At 40.6% G+C, this 24,129-nt stretch overlaps 1 protein-coding gene across 1 annotated transcript in view; it reads left to right on the forward strand.

Annotated features, from left to right (window-relative positions):
• Positions 1–24,129, forward strand: part of LOC123758842 (Ca[2+]-channel protein alpha[[1]] subunit D) — a 797,128-nt gene that overhangs the window by 760,000 nt on the left and 12,999 nt on the right. Inside the window, exon 42 of the mRNA XM_069338501.1 lies at positions 21,204–21,334. Within this exon, the coding sequence (XP_069194602.1) occupies positions 21,204–21,334 (131 nt within the window). The remainder of the gene's footprint in view (positions 1–21,203; positions 21,335–24,129) is intronic.

Below are 24,129 nucleotides of genomic sequence, written 5' to 3' on the forward strand. Positions count from 1 at the left end.
TGCTGCAGGGCTGACACAGCAGCGTCAGAGGAAATTACGGATCTGCATAATGTGATCAGTATGGCATCTGAAACCCAAACCCTAATGATAGGGAACTTTAACCACAAGACCATAGATTGGATCAACCTAACATCACAAGCAGATGGTGAACAATTTCCCGACCTTGTGCAGGACTCCTTTCTCATACAACACGTGGTAGAACCCAGATGTGGTAACAATATACTAGATTTTGTGCTGACGACAGAAGTGAGTATGATTTATCAAATTCCTATGAGGTAAAAGCTAACCCCCTCGTGCGACCACCATATTTAAAGATGAACTACAAATATAAAAACCCATCTAAAAATCAAAGGTGATGAATTTCTAGATTATCAGCAAGGTGACTATCAAGGAATGAGAGAGGAACTGCAAACCATCTCATGGAGGGAGCTGATGGGCGAACATGGCATGGAAGCACCATGGCAAAATTTCAAGAGGGTCACCAGATCAAAATTTCCGGGTCACCCCGGAATGCGTTCAAAAATGTGCCAGAAGGGAAGAAAGACAAGAAAGGGAACTCGATGGATGACACATAGTTCGTAAAACGAGCATTGGTAATCAAGAGGAACCTCTGAAGAATGTAAAATTCATGATGGATGTCATTGATTATGAGTTATACAAAAAGGGCACTAAACTCGATTACTCAGAAAATCAGATCAACCAAAAGAAGTTACAACAGAAAAATTGTCCCCCAAAAAAGAAAGATCCAAAATCGATCTATGCCAAAATAAGAGGTAAAACCAAAACAAAGGACTCAGTTGGACCCCTTAACCCCTAAACTGCTCTGGTCTATTTGGCCTTCAACACCCACAGGTGCAACAAAAAAAAATACAAGAAATATTTTGTCTTATAAAAGTGTTTATTTGTTCCCTGATCCTGGGAAAAAATAATAAAAAAATCGTAAGTGGCATATTTTGGTCACAATAGGGTGGGGAAGTCTGGCAAAAAAAACAGCGTTGAATGTAATAAAATGCTATTTTCTGGGTGAGTCCTGGAGGCTCCCCGGAGCTATCCATGCTGTTAGGGATAGTCCTAACTTTTGGCATCAGTTGATGTGGGTGGAGTTCTAGGCCTATCGGGGACCAAAAGCCAGAACCTGCCCCCCCCCAACCCCCCCTTCACACCAGTGATGTTTATTGTCTACATAAATGATCTACCAGTTCGTATACAGAATTATATGAACATGTTTGCTGATGATGCTAAGATAATAGGAAGGATAAGAAACTTAGATGATTGTCGTGCCCTTCAAGATGACCTGGACAAAATAAGTATCTGGAGCACCACTTGGCAAATGGAATTTAATGTTAATAAATGCCATGTTATGGAATGTGGAATAGGAGAACATAGACCCCACACAACCTATATATTATGTGAGAAATCTTTAAAGAATTCTAATAAAGGAAGAGATCTAAGGGGGTTCTAGATAGAAAACTATCACCTGAAGACTACATAAAGAACGTTGTGTGAGGAGCCTATGCCACGCTTTCTAACTCAAAATTGCTTTTAAATTAATGGATGGCGATATACTAAAGAAATTATTCACAACTTTTGTTAGGCCAAACTTATAATATGCAGCGGTTGTGTGGTGCCCATATCTTAAGAAACACATCAACAAACTGGAAAAGGTGCAAAGACATGCTACTAAGTGGCTCCCAGAACTGAAGGCCAAGAGCTACGAGGAGAGGTTAGAGGCATTAAATATGCAAAAACTAGAAGACAGAAGAAAAAGAGGTGATATGATCACTACGTACAAAATAGTAACAGGAACTGATAAAATTAATAGGGAAGAATTCCTGAGATCTGGAACTTCAAGAACAAGAGGTCACAGATTTAAACTAGCTAAACACAGATGCCGAAGAAATGTAAGAAAATTCACTTTCACAAACAGAGTGGTAGACGGTTGGAACAAGTTAGGTGAGAAGGTGGTGGAGGCCAAGACTGTCAGTAGTTTCAAAGCGTTATATGACTAGGAGTGCTGGGAAGACGGGACACCACGAGCGTAGCTCTCATCCTGTAACTCCACTTAGGTAATTACGATACAAGGTGACAGTATTCGGCATAAGATGATGGTCCATCTGATAATAAGATAATCAGAGCAGAGTAGGGTACATAATATCTGATCTTAGAGAGTATACCAACTGTTTTAGAGACTTTCTTAGTTGTGTGTTGTATGTGGGTGCTGAAGTTGAGTTTCTTGTCTAAATATAGGCCAAGGAACTTTCCATCATTTTTATTGCTGATGTTAACGTTGTCTATCTGAAGCTGATTTGCATTTGTTGATTTGCTTCCAAATAAGATGTAGTAGGTCTTTTTTATGTTTAATGTGAGTTTGTTGGTTGACATCCATAAGTGGATTTTTTGAAATTCATTGTTTACAACATTATGTAATATGAGTGGGTTGGGGTCTGAGCAGATGAGGGTAGTATCATCAGGAAACAATATAGGTTTAAGCATGTTAGAGACATTAGGCAGCTCATTGATGTATATAAGAAATTGGAGAGGGGTCCTAGTATGCTGCCCTGTGGCACCCCTACGGTTAATGGTAGAGTGGGAGAGGTTATATCATTGAGGGCTACATATTGGTGTCTGTCACTAAGATAGGATTGGATATAGTTCAGGGCAAGGCCTCAGATTCCATAATGGTGGAGTTTAAGTAAGAGGTAGTTATGGTTAACAGTATCAAAAGCCTTTCTCAGGTCAATGAATAGTCCAATCGGAAACTGACTTTTGTCAAGGGCTGAGTAGATTAAGTCAAGCAGACTACCTATTGCATCACTGGTACTTTTTGGGGAGCGGAAGCCAAACTGACAGGGACTTAGTTTGTTGATTTTTACGAGATAGGAGTAGAACTGTTTGTAAATAATTGTTTCAAATATTTTTTATAATATAGGTAGATTTGATATAGGTCTGTAATTGTTTATGTTTGCCAGATTGCCTCCTTTATGAACTGGCATTACTCTTGCTTTTTTTTATGGATATCAGGGAAGGTATGACACTCTTAGAGATTTGTTGAACAACAAAGCTATGGGTGGTGCAAGGGCATGGGAGGCACTCTTGTATATCATGGATGGTATTTTACTAATGTTCCCAGCTTTGGTTTTTAGTGAGTGATTGATGGACACAACATCTGTGGAGCTGATTGGTGAGAGGAGAAGAGAGTTTGGGTAGCTGCCTGAAAGATATGTGGTAACATGTGTCTGAGTCTGTGGGATTTTTCAGGCAAGGTTAGCACCAATCGATGAAAAGAAGCTATTAAATTTAGTTGCTGTTTCTAGATCTGTTGCAGGTGTATAACCATCCTTGGAGATTTTTATCTGGTTATGTGTATGTTGTGTAGTTCCTAGGATGTTAGAGATGGCTCTCCATGTGCTTTTCTTATTGTCTTTTGCTTCTTTGAATCTATTCTCACAATAGGAAAGTTTTGCTTTTTTTATTATACTGGTAAGCACTGATGAGTACCTCTTAACTACTTCCTTTGCAACTAGGCCAATCCTAAGGTTTTTTTCATATTCATGTTTCTTGTCGATTGCTTTGAGTATGCCATTTTTGAGCCAGGGATTATTTAACCTTTTGCCAGTTACTTGCTTAGTGAGAAGAGGACAATAAGTATTGTAAAGGCTTAGAATTTTGGAAAGGAAGAGGTTAGCTAGTGAATTTATATCCTGTGTATAATTAAATTCAGATTCCCAGTTTATATTGTGGAGTGCATTTGTGAGATAGCCTATTGCTGCTTCACTGTATAACCTAAAGGTAAGTTTTTTGTTAGGTGGTGGTGTTAGGGCCTTGTTCGCTACGAGGAAGATAGGATAGTGGTCAGTTGTTCTATCAGTGATTATACCAGATATAAGGGGAGCTGCTATGTTGGTCCATAAATGATCCAAGGTAGTAGCGGATGTTTGAGTGAATTGGGTGGGCCTGGTGATTGTGGGGAATTAGTATACAGGAGTTCATACTTTTTAGGAAATAGTCAACTTGAGGGCTATTTTGTTGACCTAGGTCAATATTGAAGTCACCTCCCAGAATGATGTGATTTTTGTTGAGGTTGTTGTTTATGATAAGATTCCTTAAGTTATCGGAGAATGCAGCTATGTTAGTATTCGGAAATCTATAGATGGCTCCAATAGTCAAGGAGGATTTAAGGGATTTAATTGAAAACTGAGCAAAGATATATTCACAGTAGTCATCTTTATCATTAATGACGCTATTGCAGATGAAGGTATCTTGGTAGTATATAGCTGTGCCACCTCCTTTTTTGTTAGGCCTACAGTTGTGAATGGCTCTATAACCAGCTGAGTTGAAAAGTTGGGTATGGCCTTTACTTAGCCAGGTTTTTGTTAAAATAATGAACGATAGTTTAGTACCTAGTGCTGCGAGAAGTGCATTTATATCATCAAAATGTTTACCAAGTGATCTGACATTTTAGTTGAAGACTGATAAGCAAGTGCTATTTTGGAGTTTATTTTTTGTCTGGTGTGCTGTGAAATACCTGCAGTAGTGATGATCAATGTGTTGGTTATTGTATATTTAAGATAGTGGATTTTGTTCAGGATCAATATCAGCTTGCATGTGGATGCAATGGAGTCAAGGTACAATAAGGAAAGTAGTTACAGAGCAGTAAAATACTAAATCTGCTGAAAATATAAAATAATTGTGGTAAACAAAGAAAAAATATGCAAATACATAAACGTATAATAGAAACAAATAAAGTAAAATGAAGATCACTGAATTCAGACAGTAATAGCAAATACCAATTGATAATTATATAAAACAATAGCTTACTTTGATAAGATAATTACACTATAGTTAATTACTAAAGTTACACTAAAACAAGAATGAGGTAGATTGCTTAGAAGTACACTCAGGCACACTGAAAGTTATAGTTTATTCTAGAGGACACAGGCAAGGCCAAGGTACAATTGAGCAAGGGAATTGGAGCATATATAAAATAATTTGAGTAAAAAAAGGAGAAAGAAAAAATATAATAACAAAGATGACAAATTTAAAACATTTTGAAAAGAAAGGCAGTGATAATAGTACACTTTGGTTATTAGATGAAACTATAATTTATATTCTGGTTATTCAGCTGTTATCCCACAGCCATCGAGGAAAGACCTGAGGTTTGCCTTGGGTTATTTCATAAGTTTTTCCAAAGTCAGTCTTCTTAGCTAGAATTTTACCATCACGCACAAAACAATGTATAATTGACCAATGGAATTTTTATGGATTCCGCGCAGTTTAAAGAATAGATTTTGTCTGATCCTGGTCTGACATTCATTCACATAAACAGAGGTTTTACTAGAGACTGCAGTTCTGATAAGGTCTGACTTGCGGGAGCAGCTATCTAATTTCACACAAATTTTTCTGTTATTTGTACCAGATGATTTGGTACCCACTATAAGCTGATTTGATGTCTCTTGCTTGAATTGAATACATCATCTTTTTATGCAATTCCTGGAGCATGATGGCAGCACAGTCTTCTCCGTCTTTATATTTGGGTACCGAACAAACAGTCCACTACACAGCACAAACAAAGTGTTCGAGTGCTGAATTGTTTAAGTACAGAGCCATTCAAGTACTGAGGTTCATCTACTGAGTTTTAAAATCCAGCTTGAAAAAATCATCAGGACAACTTGGGGGGGGGGGAACCTTTGACAAACCTCCAGTCATCTGTCCTCATCAAGGACACTAGAATGTTAGTTGCCCTCATGTAAATTCAGGTAAAATATAAAATAGGCACACCAAATTGATATTCCAATCATGTTTGATTATATTACCCTAGAAAATAGATTATAGAATGTATGAGCTTTCTGTAGATGTTATGTTCATAGATAAGCTCAAATATATAAAGTTTAGCAATTCTCAAGCATAAAATTATGTACTGTGTATATGCAGGATTTTTCATTTATTACTGATCTAATTAATAATTCATTGTGTCAGGGGACAGACAGTGTACAGTTTATATATGTTAGGCTTATATCGAGGTTTCCCCCCCCCCCCCTGATCAAATTACTGACTTTTCCTAGGATGTAACCCCACAAGAAACTGACTAACTCTTGGGTAACTACTTACTGCTAAGTGAACAGTGGGCATTAAGTAAGAGAAAATGTGTCCAACTATTTATGTCCCGCCCAGTATTCAAACCCAGATTTCTCAATTGTGAGTCGAGAACGAACCAGACTGTACTACCTTAAAATTCCTTGTAATCTCAAATTACTGTACTCTCTCATGAGTCTTATGGTAATTTTCTGTTACAACAGTGGGTATTTAAATTTTTAAATCAGTTACCAGACTTTGGGGGAAACTAAAATAATGAATTTACATATTATCTGCTACTATATTATAAAAAGTTTAGATGTTTACTTGGAAATATCTTTACTGAAACACTGTAAACATGTAAAATTACATTCAAAATTTGTAAAATTACAAGAATTTCTGGAACATAATTTAAAAATTTCAGTGTTGCATAGAATTAAGTAATATATACAGTACTATACTATACCATTGTAAACGATAGGTGCCTTTAGTAATATTACTGTCAATGATAACTCTGAAGTTAAGACTTATTGATAAGTACATACTATATAGTGACAATATTTGAAGAAGATAGCATGAACAAATATTATTTTGATTTAGTACAAGACTGATATTATAAATTTCTGTGGGAAGCCCCTACATCTCCCTGGAGCTTATTGGGCTAATGTATGTTACATTAGACCGGGACATTAGCTAAAGAGTTCATACCTACCAGGGACCAGCGCCAGAACCTGACCCCTTCAGAGAGGTTTCAGGGAGCAATGGCCCTGGAAAATCCCCTTGTGGTTGGGGTTTTCCTTATTTGCCATTGATCGGGGTTAGGCACCCAGAAAGGTAGGCATAACAAAACAAACCCCACATGGTAAAAAAATAAAACAAAAAACCGAACAGAGAGGTAGAAACTTCCTACAATCCTAAGGAAACAAGCAAACAAGCAAACATCACACTTTACTGCCGCGCCGATCATCCGCACAGCCCTTCCCGGGAGCCCCGGACTTCCGGCTGCCTAGCTTCAGTTCGTAAGCTAATGTCAACTGGGATAGATGCTTCTCTGGCCTCAGTTTCCGAGGCGGTGTTTGCCGTGTGTGGCGTTCACTACCGTGTGTTGTGTTGTGCGGTGGCCAGGAGTACCTCATCAGTGCCGGGGCTGCATGCACTTAGGGGCTTCCTTCCCTAAGCGCCCTGTGAGTACTGCCCCTGCGTAACAGGGTTATCTTCCCTAGGGCGTTCGGAAACCATTCCTATAGAGGTTCTTGCTGCTCAGCATTTGCCTCGCCCTTGGAGCCACCTGGGGCTTGGGGCCCTTGTTTGGCCCTGGGTAGGGACTGGTATTGTACTGGTTAGGGCGTCAAGTTGTTGCGCGACCTGCCAGCTAAGTGGCGACTGGTCCCTGTTGCCTCTGGAGACGGTGTATTTTTGCGGGGTTGTTGTTTTGTTTTTATTCTCATTTGCCTGGTGGGGGTCTGCCTAGTGTGGTTATAATTCCACTGGTAGTGTTTGGTGGCCCTCTGCTAGGCAGGATGTGCAGAATACTCCCGTTGAAAAGCAGAGGTGCAACAGGTACTCTGATAGAGAACGCTATCAACATCAGAGGCCCGAGACTGTTCAACACGCTTCCACTACACATAAGGGGCATAACTGGCAAACCCCTCACAGTGTTCAAGAGAGAACTGGATAAGCACCTCCAAAGGATACCTGATCAACCAGGCTGTGACTCATACGTCAGGCTGCGAGCAGCCGCGTCCAACAGCCTGGTTGATCAGTCCAGCAACCAGGAGGCCTGGTCGACGACCGGGCCTCGGAGACGCTAAGCCCCGGAAGCACCTCAAGGTAACCTCAAGGTAAGGTAGGCCCCTGTGATTGTACACATCGCAGGGGTTTTCAGTGTTATGGGCTCAGTGTCCCTGGCTGTTATGCTTGCTCCCACACCTTTTCCCTCGGTTTTCAGTCTGTTTTGATCGTTTCCCTGGGGGTTCTGTCTGGGAGCTGTGCTTTGCCTTTCTGTGGTGTATCTCCGCCGGCAAATGTGGTGGTTTGGGATGCCCCTGGTTCGATTCCGGGTTCCTTTGGGTTCTTTGGTTTCGTTCCGATGGTTTCTTCCTCTTGGGCCCCCTTTGTGAGTTCAGGGGGCTTTGTTTCCTTATGTGTGACCCGGTTCTGCCTTCTGGAGTTCCGGGGTCTTGCTAGCTTGCAGATTGATCTTTTTGGGTCTTGGCACGTGTTGTGGTCATGCTGGGACTTTGAGGTTTTGTTGTCAAGGTGGGCTTTTTGATGCAGTTTTGTGCCTTCTTCGCCTGGCCAGTGTGGTGCTCTCTGCCCACTGGTTGGCAGCTTGTAATTTTCTTTTCACGTGTATGTGTGTGTACACATGTACATGTGTACACTGTGTGTGTATGTGCATGCACACATGTGTGTAACATACCTTGTATATATGTGTATATGTGTATGTGTACTTTTTCTTTCGGAAGGGGCTCTGTTCCTTTCTCTGTTGACGAGGCGCTGGGGAAGCAGCTTGCTCTCTTGACTCTTGCATGGTCCCGCAGTTAGTGGGCGCTTTTGGTTGTCTTCCGGCCTCTGGTGGCGGCTGTGGACAGCTTTTCCCCCTTTGGGGGGTTCAGGGCTGGCGGGGTGGGCTTCTTCTCCTGCCCTTCGTCATGTCATCTTAGTGGGTGCGTTGGACGTGGTCAATCCGCCCCATCCTTTTGGGGTTCCCGTCTGCTCTTTGCAGACATGGGCCTGTCAAATCTGCAGTTCTTCTGAACTTCTTCAGTCTGCGCCCTGGATTCTATGCCCTCATCGAAGGACTGTTGTCTCCTGTCTGGCTTCTGTTGGGGCCGGGTGCCTGGATGGTGGCCCTGAATCTCTAGGTCAATTCTTGGCACATTCCTCTCCAGTTTTCCGGGACTGGCAAAGTTGGTGGTGGGGCTTCAGGCTTGCCGCTTTTGTTGCCTTCCCTATTTTGTAATTGGCACTTGGTGTATTTTTGCATCTTTACCAGATCTTGGTGCCCTGTCTGAGTCTGCTTGGGATTCGGTGTCTGGCTTACCTCGACAACTGGCTGGTGTGGGCTCCCAGTCGGTTCGCTTATCTGCTCACCAGGGGTGTGGTTCTTTTCAGATCGCCGGGTTTGGTTTCCTGGTGATCTGGAGGTCATTCCATCTGTTTCCGTCCCGAGTTCGGACCTGGCTGGGCCTTGTTTAGGGCTCTTGGGCCACTCCTTGTCTTTCCCTCCAGAAGTGTTGCTGCGGCTGTGTTCCCGCCTTCGGCTGTTCATGAAGGGTCCCGGGTTGCTCAGCGGTTGCTTGAGCATTTGTGCGGGACTCTGAACTTCGACGTGCTGGTCTGCCCACGGGGTCGGGTTTGGCTTCGGTGTTTGGTTCCTTTGGAGACTCCACTTCCGCCTCTCTTGCAATCGTTGGGTTCGTTCCTCCGAGGATCTTGTGTTGGTGCTGCGTCACCAGCTTCCTCTTTGGGGTATTCGAGGTTCCATGCCTTGGCACCTTCCCGGGCCTTCGCTCAATGTGTTCACGGACGGGTCATCGCTCGGCTGGGGCTTTGTGACCAATGTTCACCAGGTCGGCCAGGGATGGTGGGGTCTGTCCATCCGTTGGGCTCATAGCACAGTTCGGGAGTTCGTGGCTGTCTGGTCTGCGCTTCGGAGGGTTTGGGTCACTCGGTGCTCTACCATTCAGCTTCATTCGGACTGTTCTCTGGCAGTTCTTTGCCGGAACCACAGGGTTTCTCTTAGGTGTTGACCTTTGGGATTGGTTCCTTAGAGTGGCTCGTTTGCTGGATTCTCAGGGTTTGGCTAACTGTGAGGTTCATGTCCCGGGGGGGGGGGGTGTCCTGCATCCTGGCGGACAGCTGTCTCGGTTCATTCCCCTGTTCACAGATTGGCCAGTCGTCGCCGACTCGTTTTGTTGGCTCTGCCGGACGTATGGACTCCTGGTCTTAAACGTCTTCGAGTCGGCGTGGTTTAGGCGTCGCCCATTTTATAAGGCTCCCTTAAACGCCTGTGAGGCGTTCACGGTGGATGCTTTTTGGCAGGACTGGTCGAGGTGGGGGTACCTGTTCCTCTTCTCCCGGTCCAGCTATTGCTTCGAGTTCTGGCTCGGTTGAAGCCTATTCCCACGAGAGCAGTCCTTATGGTTCTTTGGTGGCCGGCCCAGTTTTATTATCAGACGCTGCTTGATAGGTGTCCAAACCCGGGGCGTTTTCCCGCGGCTTCGCCTCTTTCGGCAGGTCGGATCGGTCCTGTACGTGACTTTTTCGGCCTTCTCCTCGGCTTTTCGCGTCTGGTATTTTGACGCGGGTATCACTATCTCTGTGGTGATCAGGTGGCTTTGGTGACGGTGTCCCACCTGCGAGCTTCGTCTTGGCGACAGTATGACATTCCTGGTGTTTCTATGCACTTTTTCTTGCTCTTCGTAGGTTGTCTTCTCTTTCTCATCGGGTTGTCTTGTCCTTTCTTGGGTTTTCAGGACTACAGTTATGTGATGTTTCTTACTGTCGCCTCGTTTTGTGCGGCACTGGCGGAGCCACTCAGGCTTGCGTTTGGTGTGGACGTCACATCTGCCCCGTTTCGTACGCATTCTCGTGTTTTGTTTCACCCCTGGTCTGCTCATACATCACCTGAGCCATCCTGATCCTTGATCAGGGTGCCTTCTTATCTTCTCCTCAGTTTATGGTAGCCCCTTCGGTTCAGGTTCTGCTCTTTGGTACTGGTGGTAAGTTTGTACATTTGCAGCCTTTCTCCGTCTTGGCGACGGTCGAGACGGCTGCTTTCCGGAGGGGTTCTTGGGTTATTGATGCTTGATTGGTTTGGCCGGGGGTGCATCCTGTGTTGTCTGGTACCAGCGTACCGTGTCTGGGGATGTGCTTTGGTTTGATCCGGTTCCCCTCGTTCCCTGTTTTTAAGGCTCGGGTCTCCCAGGTCATCTGCAGAGTTTTTCAGTCTTCCAGCCTGCGGTCTGTCCTTGCGCCCGTGCTGTTCGGACGTTTGCAGCTTTTGTTGCTGTATTGGTGACGTCTAGGGCTCATTTTGGGCGCAGGGATTTGAGGGTCGCACAGGTTCTTGGCCGCCCATTCTTTATGCGCGTCTGCTCCTGTGCGTTCTTGTTGCCTTGGGTCGCAGGTTGCATCCTGTTGTCTCGGCTTCGCGTTGCGGAGTATGTGGTGGCCGCCTCCTAGGTTAGCTCTTTCTTTTCCTTCTCTTTGGGTATGAAGCTCCAGGGAGCCGTAGGGGCTCCCCACAGAAAATCAGCGTTGAATGTAATGAAACGCCATTTTCTGGGTGAGCCCTAGAGGCTCCCTGGCAACCCTCCCTCCCACCGGTCGGCGGGTTTTTCGCGTTGGTTGAAGCTTAGCTTCCGAACTGAAGCTTGGCAGCTGGCGCAGTAGGTCCGGGGCTTCCCCCTCCCCCTCTCGGGGCGGGAAGGGATGCGCAGATGATTGGCGCGGCAGTAAAGTGTGATGTTTGCTTGTTTCCTTGGGATTGTAGGGAGTTTCTACCTCTCTGTTCGGTTTTTTGTTTTAGTTTTTTACCATGTGGGGTTTGTTTTGTTATGCCTACCTTTCTGGGTGCCTGACCCCAGTTGATGGCAGATAAGGAAAACCCCAACCACAAGGGGGTTTTCCAAGGCTATTGCTCCCTAACACCTCTCTAAAGGGGCCATTTTCTGGCGCTGGTCCCTGGTAGGTCTGAACTCTTTAGCTAATATTCTGGTCTAATATAACATATATTAACCCGATAAGCTGCAGGGAGCCACCGGGGCTTACCCAGAAAATGGCGTTTCATTACATTAAATGCTGGTTTTTTACTTTTCATCTCTTGAAACTTCAGCCCTTAAATTTGCAATGTCTATATAATAGAAGAGAGCAAACATATATGAGCTGGTGTTGCACTTCCTTCATGGCCATAATTTATAACACAAGCTTGAGTGCCAACTAACACCATCTCTTCCCCTGCATCACCCGGGCTGCTGCTGATTTGCTCACACGGCTGCTATGATTTCCTGGGGTTACCAAACAAGTGTGTTATTGGAATAAATTTTTTGGGGTTACTGGTTGGTGTGCTGCCTGCTTGTCTAACACTAGTGTCGCTAGTTGTAGCATGGGAGTGTAAACTACTCCCCTGCTGATACTTGTTTGTGTTTCTTGCTGACTGTTGACTAATAGTGCTTCACTGTGTGTAGCCTGAGTGATGAGGAGTTGAGTGACGGGCCGCAGCCCCCCACGCCACCCCCCCGCCGCACCTCCACTCACTCCTGGGGACTAGGATGCATTGGTCGCCAGGACGCTCAGTCTCGTAGCTTCAGCAACATCGCCGATGGGCTGCGACTAGCTCATGCTCAAGCCTTGGCTGTGGCAGGCATCGTGCATCAGTCATCTACTGGTTCAGCACCATTCAGACGGGGTCTGCGTGCCTCGTTCCACGGCCGAGGTACCCCGCACACCCTGTGCCCCAGGGGGCATCATCTGTCATGCCCCACCACCCCAGCCTCCGCCCGCAAGGAGCACCACCCCAGGCCTTCCAGTGGTGGTCTCCTGGTCCTTCCTGCTCCCCCTAGTCAGGCAGCTCAATCCTCTCCAGGGCACGAAGATCCCTTCAGCCAGCTGTTGTCAGTGCGGGCACTGCTCCAGCACATGGCATCTCTACGCCCCTGTGTCACCCTTCCTTATGTTTCCTCTAGAGTCCTGCCCCGTACTCCTCCTTGCCAGCCCCACATACCATTCCACCGCCGCTCCCTCCGTGCCCCTCCACGCCAACCCAACATTTCCCTTCACCGTTCCCTCGACAATTTTCATCCATCCAGCTCTGACTCTGACTCTGAACTTGAGACTACCCTTGCCCCTTTCCATCTTGAGGACCAGTCTGAGCTGTCATCCAGTGTGTTTGAGGTGGCTGCCTCCACGCACAGTCTCCCTCAGTATGGTTCCTCACACCAAACATCCTGCCACACCTCCCTCTATAATCACAACTTTCATGACCAACACCATAAGCACCAACCCCATCGTCATTTACCACAAGTTCCACAGTTTGAACACAATCACCACCATCGCCATCATTATCAACAAATTTATCAATATCATCGTCTTTTGCCTGAAGAATCTGACCACAACCATCACCATGATTTCCATCAAGAAGTGCAACTACTATCCCATCATCAACATCAGATTCCACAAACTCCACCACAGCCCTCTCACAATCTTCACCAAAGCCTTCACCTTCACCATCACCATCTCCACCACTGTGTTCTTCCATCATCAGTGTCAACTCTTAAGCTGTCTTCGCCTTCTGCTGGTGTATTTGCTGGTGCCTTAGACTGGGACGTATGCTGTGGTTCTGTGGGGGTGTCCGGACTCCCTCACCCCCGTAATGGCTGTGCCCCCTCCACTCCCCTTCTGTCTCTCTCTCTTAGGTAACTCTCTTCTCTTCTACTATCTCTCGGGAGTACTTGTGCCTTTGTCGTAAATCTGTAAGTACTATTGGTTCTATATATATATTGCTGGGAATTTTTACCCAGTTTAGCTGCAGTTGGATGTTCCCTTATTATTGTCACTTTACTGGGCGTGTTCTCCCAAATACTGTTACTTTGGTGCGTATGTTACCACAGTTTTGATAATTGCTGAATGTAATCCCTTTGTACTGTCATTTGTTAAATATTGTACTAACATCTCCAATAAAGCAAGTCATGTGTAGGTATGGATAAGTACACATAAGGCACAAGTTCACACCACTTAACTGCATGCTTAGTAGACACAAGAAGTTGATTGCAATCATTTTAAAGCAATTTTTCTGCAAAACCTTTGTTGATTTGTCTATTTTCAGTGATTATGAATTTTGCACATTTTATTTTCATATTTTTACCACTTATGATTGCAGTGTAACTGCTGAAATAATAAATGTCAGTGATAATAATACACAATTTCCTGACCCCAGATTACTGAAGGGTCTCCTACAGCTTCCTGACTGTGGCTCTTGACTTTGGCAACTCTAGCAGACTCTTCCTTTGTTGTCTGCTTTGTTTTTGTGCTTTTATTGTAGCATACATTGTTAATAATTTAGAATCAAGATATCATTAAAAAAATGGTAGATATTTTGCTAGAGTAGATCATATCATATACTTCTGGAACACTAAACATTTCAATAGTCATTAGTTTATTCGCCTCTGACTTTCATTTCCATCTGATCAAGCCTTTTATTGTCCTACAGTTTGCACTGCGTTATACAATTAATAAATAAATAACATTAATTACATATGTTAATAGTTATGGGCCTGTAATATTTCTATGTGTATGTATATATATATATTTATGTCATTAAACACAGTAAAAAAAAATTATTATTGGTAATTTTGTTATGGATATTTTCCCTTCTATGTAAATACCTGCTATCATCATAGTGGTGAGGACACACTAGATCACTTAATCTTTCCATTTTATTGTTCAACATTTTGTCAGCAGTGTGACATCATCTGGAATACACACTATGTTCAGAAGACACAGGTATACTAAGCTTAAATGCAGAAGCATAGATAAGTCTGGGTTCACCTCACTCTACAACTCGCCTAACCTCCTTAATCATAGGGAGTGATGAAGAATAGGGTGAGGTGGTTGATGCCTGACTTCAGCTTCTAGTGGTCTACTGGGTCTGATATCGTCTCTCTGGGTCAATGGATGACCATAAAAAAATTGTATGCTTGAAGTCCATTTCATCTGAATGTTGAGCTTTGATGTCAGTTCCCATAATCAACAATTACATAATTAGTTCTCCCTGAAGTGTACTAATATAATAATATCAATACAAATGCAGTTCTGGACACTATGCCATTTGAAATGTATGTTATATTAGACACATCACGAATCCAAACACTTGAGACCGTGTTCGTTCAAGAGCTGATACCAGTAATCAACATTCAGATTGAATTCGACTTCAAGCATACAATTGTTAGATGGCCCTTCACTGATACACAGGTAAGGCAATATACATATAGATAATAATTTTTTGAAGTTAGGCAGCAATCACCTCACCCTATTTCTTCAGCACTCTCCATGATTAAGAAGGATAAGTGAATAGTAGGGTGAGGTGAACCACACACACATATAAATATCTGTTTCTGCATGTAAGCTTAATATGCCTGTATGTTTAGTGTACAGCGTATATTTCTGAAGATGTCACATTGCTGACGAAATATCAAAGAAATAAAATGAAAAGATTAAGTGATATAGTGTTTCTTCACCCTCGTTATGGTAGAAGATATTTACATAGAATGGAAAGTATCCATAAGAAAATTAACAATTATTACAATGCTGTTGTGTTAATTATGCATGTGTTAGAAAAAACCTGCTCCCAAAATAAGATATATATATATATATATATATATATATATATATATATATATATATATATATATATATATATATATATATATATATATATATATATATATTATTAAATATGACCGAAAAAGTAAGATTAATAATTCTAACACAAATTTTTTCAATGTTTCTTATATTTCTTTTCACTGTTGATGGTAACTGAAAAATCAATTCTCCAAAATTCATTTTTATTTCTAGTCTGACGCAACACTTGAACGCGTTTCATAAAACTTATTACATTTTCAAAGACTTTAGTTTACACACACACAACTATAACTGAACAGAGTTTAAACAGCTTCGATTTTATACCTGCATTTGGGTGAGGTGATATGTTACAACAGTTTTGGATGAGGTGAAAACAAACTTTCAACACAAGACAGAACACGAAACAATGGGTATAATATTTTGTAAGTTAAAGGGAAGAATGGAAGTAACAGCAAAGGGCCTATTGGCCCATATTTCTTGATGCTTCTATATTGGTGCGGAGTCTTGAAGTGGGTAGAATATAGTTGTGCATTAATTGGCTGTTGATTGCAGGTGTCGACTTCTTAATGTGTAGTGCCTCACAGATATCAAGCCTTGATATCTGCGAGGCACTACACATTAAGAAGTCGACACCAGCAATCAATAGCCAATTAATGCACAACTATATTTCTAGTCATTTCTATATTTCTATATTTCTAGCCTTGATATCTGCGAGGCAGATATCAAGGCTTGATATCTGCGAGGCACTACACATTAAGAAGTTGACACCAGCAATCAACAGCCAATTAATGCACAACTATATTCTACCCACTTCAAGACTCCGCACCAATATAGAAGCATCAAGAAATATGGGCCAATAGGCCCTTTGCAGTTACTTCCATTCTTCCCTTTAACTTACAAAATATTATACCCATTGTTTCGTGATCTGTCTTGTGTTGAAAGTTTGTTTTCACCTCATCCAAAACTGTTGTAACATATCACCTCACCCAAATGCAGGTATAAAATCGAAGCTGTTTAAACTCTGTTCAGTTATAGTTGTGTGTGTGTAAACTAAAGTCTTTGAAATGTAATAAGTTTTACGAAACGTGTTCAAGTGTCGTGTCAGACTAGAAATAAAAATGAATTTTGGAGAATTGATTTTTCAGTTATCATCAACAGTGAAAAGAAATATAAGAAACATTGAAAAAATTCGTGTTAGAATTATTAATCTTACTTTTTCGGTCATATTTAATAATATATGTCTACAGGAAAGACTGCTACCAAAATATACTAATATATATATATATATATATATATATATATATATATATATATATATATATATATATATATATATATATATATATATATATATATATATATATATATGCAAACAAGCCTGAATGGTCCCCAGGACTATATGCGACTGAAAACTCAAACCCCAGAAGTGACTCGAACCCATACTCCCAGGAGCAACGCAACTGGTAACTACAGGGTGCCTTAATCCGCTTGACCATCACGGCCGGATAAAACTTCTGGGGTGTGAGTTTTCAGCCATATATATATATATATATATATATATATATATATATATATATATATATATATATATATATATATATATATATACACACATATATACACATATATACACAGTATATATATATATATACAATGGGGCCTCGACTTACAATGCTAATCCGTTCCCAGAGACGGATCGTAAGTCGAAGTGATTTTCCCCATAAGAAATAAAGGGAATTGAATTAATCCGTTCCCCACCCTCCAAAATATTAACATACAAATACATTTTATACTGAATACAATGTTTTCTTCTAACTACAATACAGTACCTAAGTTGATCTTACCTTTATGGAGGGCTCTTGATGGCGTATGGAAGATGGTGATGAGTTGGGAGGAGGAGAGTTCTTACTGTTTGGAAGGGGAGTTCCCTTCCATTATCACATCAATCAGTGATGTTTGCTCTGGGGTACTCTCTCCTAAGTTTTGCCTGAATACCACTAGGACCTGGTTGTGGTTCAGTGCTTGTTTGTCTCACTACAAGTTTGTCAAGAGACATATGTTTTTCCCTTCATTTTAACATTTGTCTATACTGTAATGATGCATCAGTGTCATTGAATAGGTTAAGGCAACGGCCTACTGCAGCTTGATTTTGGTGAGTCGTTTCAGCAAAGGTTTGCAATTCTTCCCATGCTGCACACATTTTCTTAATTGTTGAGGAAGAGACATTCTGTACTCTTGCTTCTGCTCTATGGTCATCCTTACATGGGTTTCCATATGTTGAGCCTTACCACTGACTTTCCTGGGACTCATGGTGTGATATATTGATATATAATAATTACTTTAATGTTCAAAATGCAAAAAATCACCACAAACGCGGAATTTCTTATAGGCGCGATCGTCACTAAGCTGTAGTAAACTGAGGCAGGTCAGACCGCGTGCCTGGGAACCACGCGCTTGGTCGACCCGAAAGTGAATCAACATATATCGGAAGTCGACGACACCATCGGATGTCGAGTCGCATTTTTTGATGAAATTTACATCGTAACTCGAAATTATCGTAAGTAGGGGCAATCATAAGTCGAGGTGCCACCGTATGTATATATATATATATATATATATATATATATATATATATATATATATATATATATATATATATATATATATATATATATATATCAATGGGTTCAGTGAGGATCCACAAGGTCTTCTCTGAGTACTCTTTATTTTCCTTTCCGAGGCTATGGGTCCCTACACTTGCACCAGAGGTGGTACCCCTTCTAGGTTTAAAAATATATATATATATATATATATATATATATATATATATATATATATATATATATATATATATATATATATATATATATATATATATACATATATCTATATGTCGTACCTAGTAGCCAGAACGCACTTCTCAGCCTACTGTGCAAGGCCCTATTTGCCTAATAAGCCAAGTTTTCATGAATTAATTGTTTTTCGACTATCGAACCTAATGTAACCTAACTTTTTCGGCTACCTAACCTAACCTAACCTATAAAGATAGGTTAGGTTAGGTAGGGTTAGTTAGGTTTGGTCATATATCTACGTTAATTTTAACTCCAATAAAAAAAATTGACTTCATACATAATGAAATGAGTAGCTTTATCATTTCATAAGAAAAAAATAGAGAAAATATATTAATTCAGGAAAACTTGGCTTATTAGGCAAATCGGGCCTTGCATAGTAGGCCGAATACTGCATTCTGGCTATTATGTACGACATATATATATATATATATATATATATATATATATATATATATATATATATATATATATATATATATAAAATAAAATGTTTATTTAGGTAAGGTACATACATACAATAAATTTTTAAAAGATTGGTTGACTTATAGGTAGAGCTAGTACATACAATGCCTAAAGCCACTATTACGCAAAGCGTTTCGGGCATATATATATATATATATATATATATATATATATATATATATATATATATATATATATATATATATATATATATATATATATATATAAATATGTGTGTGTGTGTGTGTATGTAACACCTCTGGTGCATATATATATGCATTTAGCACCTCTGGTGCAAGTGTAGGGACCCATAGCCTCGGAGAAGAAAATAAAGAGTACTCAGAGTAGACCTTGTGGATCCTTTCTGAACACTTTGATATTTTCTTCTCCCTACCACCCCTATATATATATATATATATATATATATATATATATATATATATATATATATATATATATATATATATATATATATATATATACAGTGGCATCTCGACATACGATTGCCCCTACATACAATATTTTCGAGTTACGATGTAAATTTCATAGAAAAATGCGACTCGACATCCGATGGTGTCGTCGACTCACGATATTTGTTGGTACACGTTCGGGTCGACCGAGCGCGTGGTTCCCAGTCACGCGGCCGACCTGCCTCAGTTTACTACAGCTGCCTACTTAGTGACGATCGCGCCTATAGGAAATTCCGCTTTTGTGGTGATTTTTTGCATTTTGAACATTAAAATAATTATTATATATCACACCATGAGTCCCAAGAAAGTCAGTGGTAAGGCTCAACATGTGAAAACCCATGTAAGGATGACCATAGAGCAGAAACAAGAGTACAGAATGTCTCTTCCTCAACAATTAAGAAAATGTATTCAGCATGGGCAGAATTGCAAACCTTTGCTGAAACGACTCACCAAAATCAAGCTGCAGTAGGTCATTGCCCTAACCTATTCAATGACACTGTGATGCATCATTACAGACAAATGTTAAAATGAAGGGAAAAACAAATGTCTCTTGCCAAATTTGTAGTGAGACAAACAAGCACTGAACCACAACCAGGTCCTAGTGGTATTCAGGCAAAACGTAGGAGAGAGTACCCTAGAGAAAACATTACTGCCTGTGTTAATGGAAGGGGACTCCCCCTTCCAAACAGGAACAACTCTCTTCCTCCCCCCTCATCACCATCTTCCATACGCCATCAAGAGCCCTCCATAAAGGTAAGAGATACTTTGGTATTGTATTGTAGGTAGAAAAAAACATTGTATTCAGTATAAAATGTATTTGTATGTTAATATTTTGGAGGGTGGGAACGGATTAATTCAATTCGCTTTATTTCTTAGGGGAAAAATCGCTTCAACTTACGATATTTCAACTTACGATCTGTCTCTGGGAATGGATTAGCATCGTAAGTCGAGGCCCCATTGTATGTATATATATATATATATATATATATATATATATATATATATATATATATATATATATATATATATATATATATATGTCGTACCTAGTAGCCAGAAGGCACTTCTCGGTCTACTATGCAAGGCCCGATTTGCCTAATAAGCCAAGTTTTCCTGAATTAATATATTTTCTCTAATTTTTTTCTTATGAAATGATAAAGCTACCCATTTCATTATGTATGAGGTCAATTTTTTTTATTGGAGTTAAAATTAACGTAGATATATGACTGAACCTAACCAACCCTACCTAACCTAACCTAACCTATCTTTATAGGTTAGGTTGCCGAAAAAGTTGGGTTAGGTTAGGTTAGGTAGGTTAGGTAGTCGAAAAACAACTAATTCATGAAAACTTGGCTTATTAGGCAAATTGGGCTTTGCATAGTAGGCAGAGAAGTGCGCTCTGGCTACTAGGTACGACATATATATATATATATATATATATATATATATATATATATATATATATATATATATATATATATATATATATATATATATATATATATATATATATATATATATATATATATAATATATATGTATATATACAGTGGTGCCTCGATTAACGAGTTTAATCCATTTCGACACCGAGCTTGTCATGTGAAAAACTCGTCTTGTGAAACAGCAACAAAACTGTCGTCGGAGGTGTCCGAAAACCAGCGGGAACGTTCGTTTGTCGAGAGAAAGCTCGTCAGTCGAGACATATTTTCTGCGAGTGGCTTGCTCGTTACTCGAAATGCTCGTAACTGGAGCCACTCATCACTCGAAGCTCCACTGTATATATATATATATATATATATATATATATATATATATATATATATATATATATATATATATATATATATATATATATATATATATATATATATATATATTGTAAATCTTCTTGTTACATACATATACATACACATATACACATGTAGGTTGGGTTGTTGATAAAGTCTGTCAACCAAATACAAATAATTATTGTTTCCTTCAGCGACCTCTCTCAGTGAGAGTAATGGAAGCCTTCCAGGGGACCGCCACTCCCAAAGTGTTCCCAGCAGTCCCAGAAGTGTGTCCAGACCTTATTCTGAGGTTGTGGGCTCCGCCGAGAGTTTGGTCGGCAGGGTGAGTACCATGTGATGTGTACTTTGCAGCTTGAACGTTATAAATTGCATAAATTTAGACTTAGTCCCTAGATGATTTTATAAGTATAACAATGCTTTGCTTTTAATATTAAGAGGTATTGTATAACACACTGGTTAGCAGCCAGTTTTACAAAAAAATTGATCATGTGCTTGTTTTTCAATCAGGGCGAGACAATTGGCAACATTTCCTTACATCATATGCTTCTGTTCACCTAACTGCTGGTATTGTTCTTGGACTGTCTTGATTTACATGATTTACCTGAGAGCCACTAACGCTACTGGCCTCAACGAGGACAGGAAGCTAGCGGCTTGTCGAAGGTCCCCCCATTTGTCCTGATGATATTTTCCAGTTTGACTTTAAAATTTAAGAGTTTTGGCATTTACAGCTTTGGTGGGTAGGCAGTTACATGGGTTTATAATCCTGTGGCTGAAAAAGTTCCTCCTGTTCTCAGTCCTACATTGCAGCTTGTTGAGCTTGAAATTGTTGCTCCTTGTTTGTGTTACATCTACCTTTTGAAGAATCTGGTCTAAGAATCTATGCCTAAGCTATGCCTGTCTTCATTGAGTAGGTTCAGAAGTCTGAGCCCTTGAAATTTTTCCTCTTCTTGATGAGCTTAGACCTGGCCAGAGGGTATAATTACATAAGTAATTACCTAAGTGTAGTTACAGGAGGAGAGCTACACTTGTGGCATCTCGTCTTCCCAACACCCTGTCATATAACACTTTGAAACTATTGACGGGTTTGCCCTCCACCACCTCACCTAACAGGTTCCAGCAGTCTGCCATTGTTTGTGAAAGTGAATTATCTTATATTTCTTTGGCAGCTTTGTATAGTTAGTTTAAATCTATGCCTAAGCTCCTTTGCAGGGCTCAGTAATTAGGGCAAATGGGTTTGTGTATAATTATGGGAACATGAAGGTTCATTTCCAGCTCATGGTCTGGTAACAGCTTGCATCTACCTTTACTGCATTTTTCCAGGCCAGAGGTTGGTGTGGATTTTGGGGTACGTTTACCCACATTTACGTTAGTGCGGGTTGTTTCCTTTTTGTCTCATGTTGGGAAGTTATAGAACTCTCCTCGATCTGCTGCTGCAATGTTTTAATGCACAAGCTTCTATCTACTCATCCTTAATAAAGAAAGGGAGAATAAATATAATGATCACTAGGGCTTTAGTAAACCTCCTCAGATGACATTAAAACTCAGTGTTGTACCAGGTTATTTCAGGACATACCTTATAGGGGTTATACTGTATTTCATACAGTAAGATAGGGCCATCTATATTGGGAAAAAGGGCTTTTGCAAATAATAGTTTCTGAAATCATACAGGGATTTATTTCTATAGTCTTAAACTTAAAGGTACAAGATATATCAAGAGCGTGGTTGTAGTTTGCAAACACTATTGAAACAGGACTTGTAATCATTTTGTAAAATGATTACAACAAAAAGGCACAATAGGTCTTTAATCAAACCAGAGTGTTTAACTTGGAGCAGAAAGAATAATAGGTAATATTTATCATAAACTCAACCAAAGACAATGTTTTCTTGTCGCAGTAAGACTGATGAGTATGATGTTATTTATTGCATTTAAACCTTGTAAGTCCTAAAAATAAGTCCTAAAACTTGGACCCACTTAACAATCAAGTACAGTATATCCACAAGCTCCAATTATTCACAACATAAACTAGTACACCTGAAGAATGTACTTCCTGGATTCTATTACACAGTTATCTTTACTATAAACGTGGACTTAGGCATGGTGGCTAACATCCACTAACCAAACACGTGGCCCAGGCCAACCAATATGATTAAATCATTGCACACCAAGGGAGTTAATCACCAAAATATTGCCAGCTGTCTCTGGGACAAACATCTGAACACCCCTATTCCTACTATTGTGTAAAGTAACACCACAAGTACAAAAATGTAACGTTTGTTTAAGTATACAAGTTTGGGTGAAAAAACTCAGAGTTTAGTGGCTCTTTATATTTATTTAATATAGGCTTGGATACAGCAGTCCATTGTTGGCAATGGAATGGTGCATTGTGACAGCTGAGACAATGCCTGGAGCAGAAAACAAAGAGCTTGAGTGAGGCCATGGGTAGAAAGCTCGGATGCGGGGTTAGAGCATGGAACTCAAATGCTGAGAGATTGAAGAGCTCGAATGCAGGACGAGATCTGGAAGCTCAGATACAGCCAGAATCTGGCTGTCTGCTCTGTAGCAAGGCTGAAGTGTCTTGTGAGAGTAGGAACTGGACTCGACAAATGTTACATTGTTGCTCATGAATGTCGAGGGTGTTTAAGATCTGTGGTATCTCTAGAGCGTCTGTCACCGAACACTGTTTGAGTTACTTAGAATGATGATGATCTGCTGTCAATGGCTTATATTACAATTTTCTCCTCACTTTGTCAAACTGACCATCATGCCTGGTGATGTCATTTACTCTTAAACTGTGCAACACTTCATATGATGTATTGAGTAACTGACGCGAAAGTGCGCACCCCTTCATATGATGTTTTGGAGTACCGCGCAAGATTTAAATGGCCTGCAGCTACACACAGGGTTCACATCAGCTTCCTCAAGGCTTTTGTAAACAGACGCCATTTAAAAAAAAATCGTGGGGCAACATTCCCGGGTGTGAAAGCCTCTGTACTGAGTGAGCCACCAAGGCTGGCGCATGCAGCATGAGCTCACAGCACTACTGTTCAGCTTGTGACCACAGCATCACCAAAAAATGTAAAAATTATATGTAACGGGTATTATTTAGTGATAGTATT

The sequence above is a fragment of the Procambarus clarkii genome, chromosome 1 (genome assembly GCF_040958095.1).
Source record: "Procambarus clarkii isolate CNS0578487 chromosome 1, FALCON_Pclarkii_2.0, whole genome shotgun sequence".
NCBI classification, from domain to species: domain Eukaryota; kingdom Metazoa; phylum Arthropoda; class Malacostraca; order Decapoda; family Cambaridae; genus Procambarus; species Procambarus clarkii.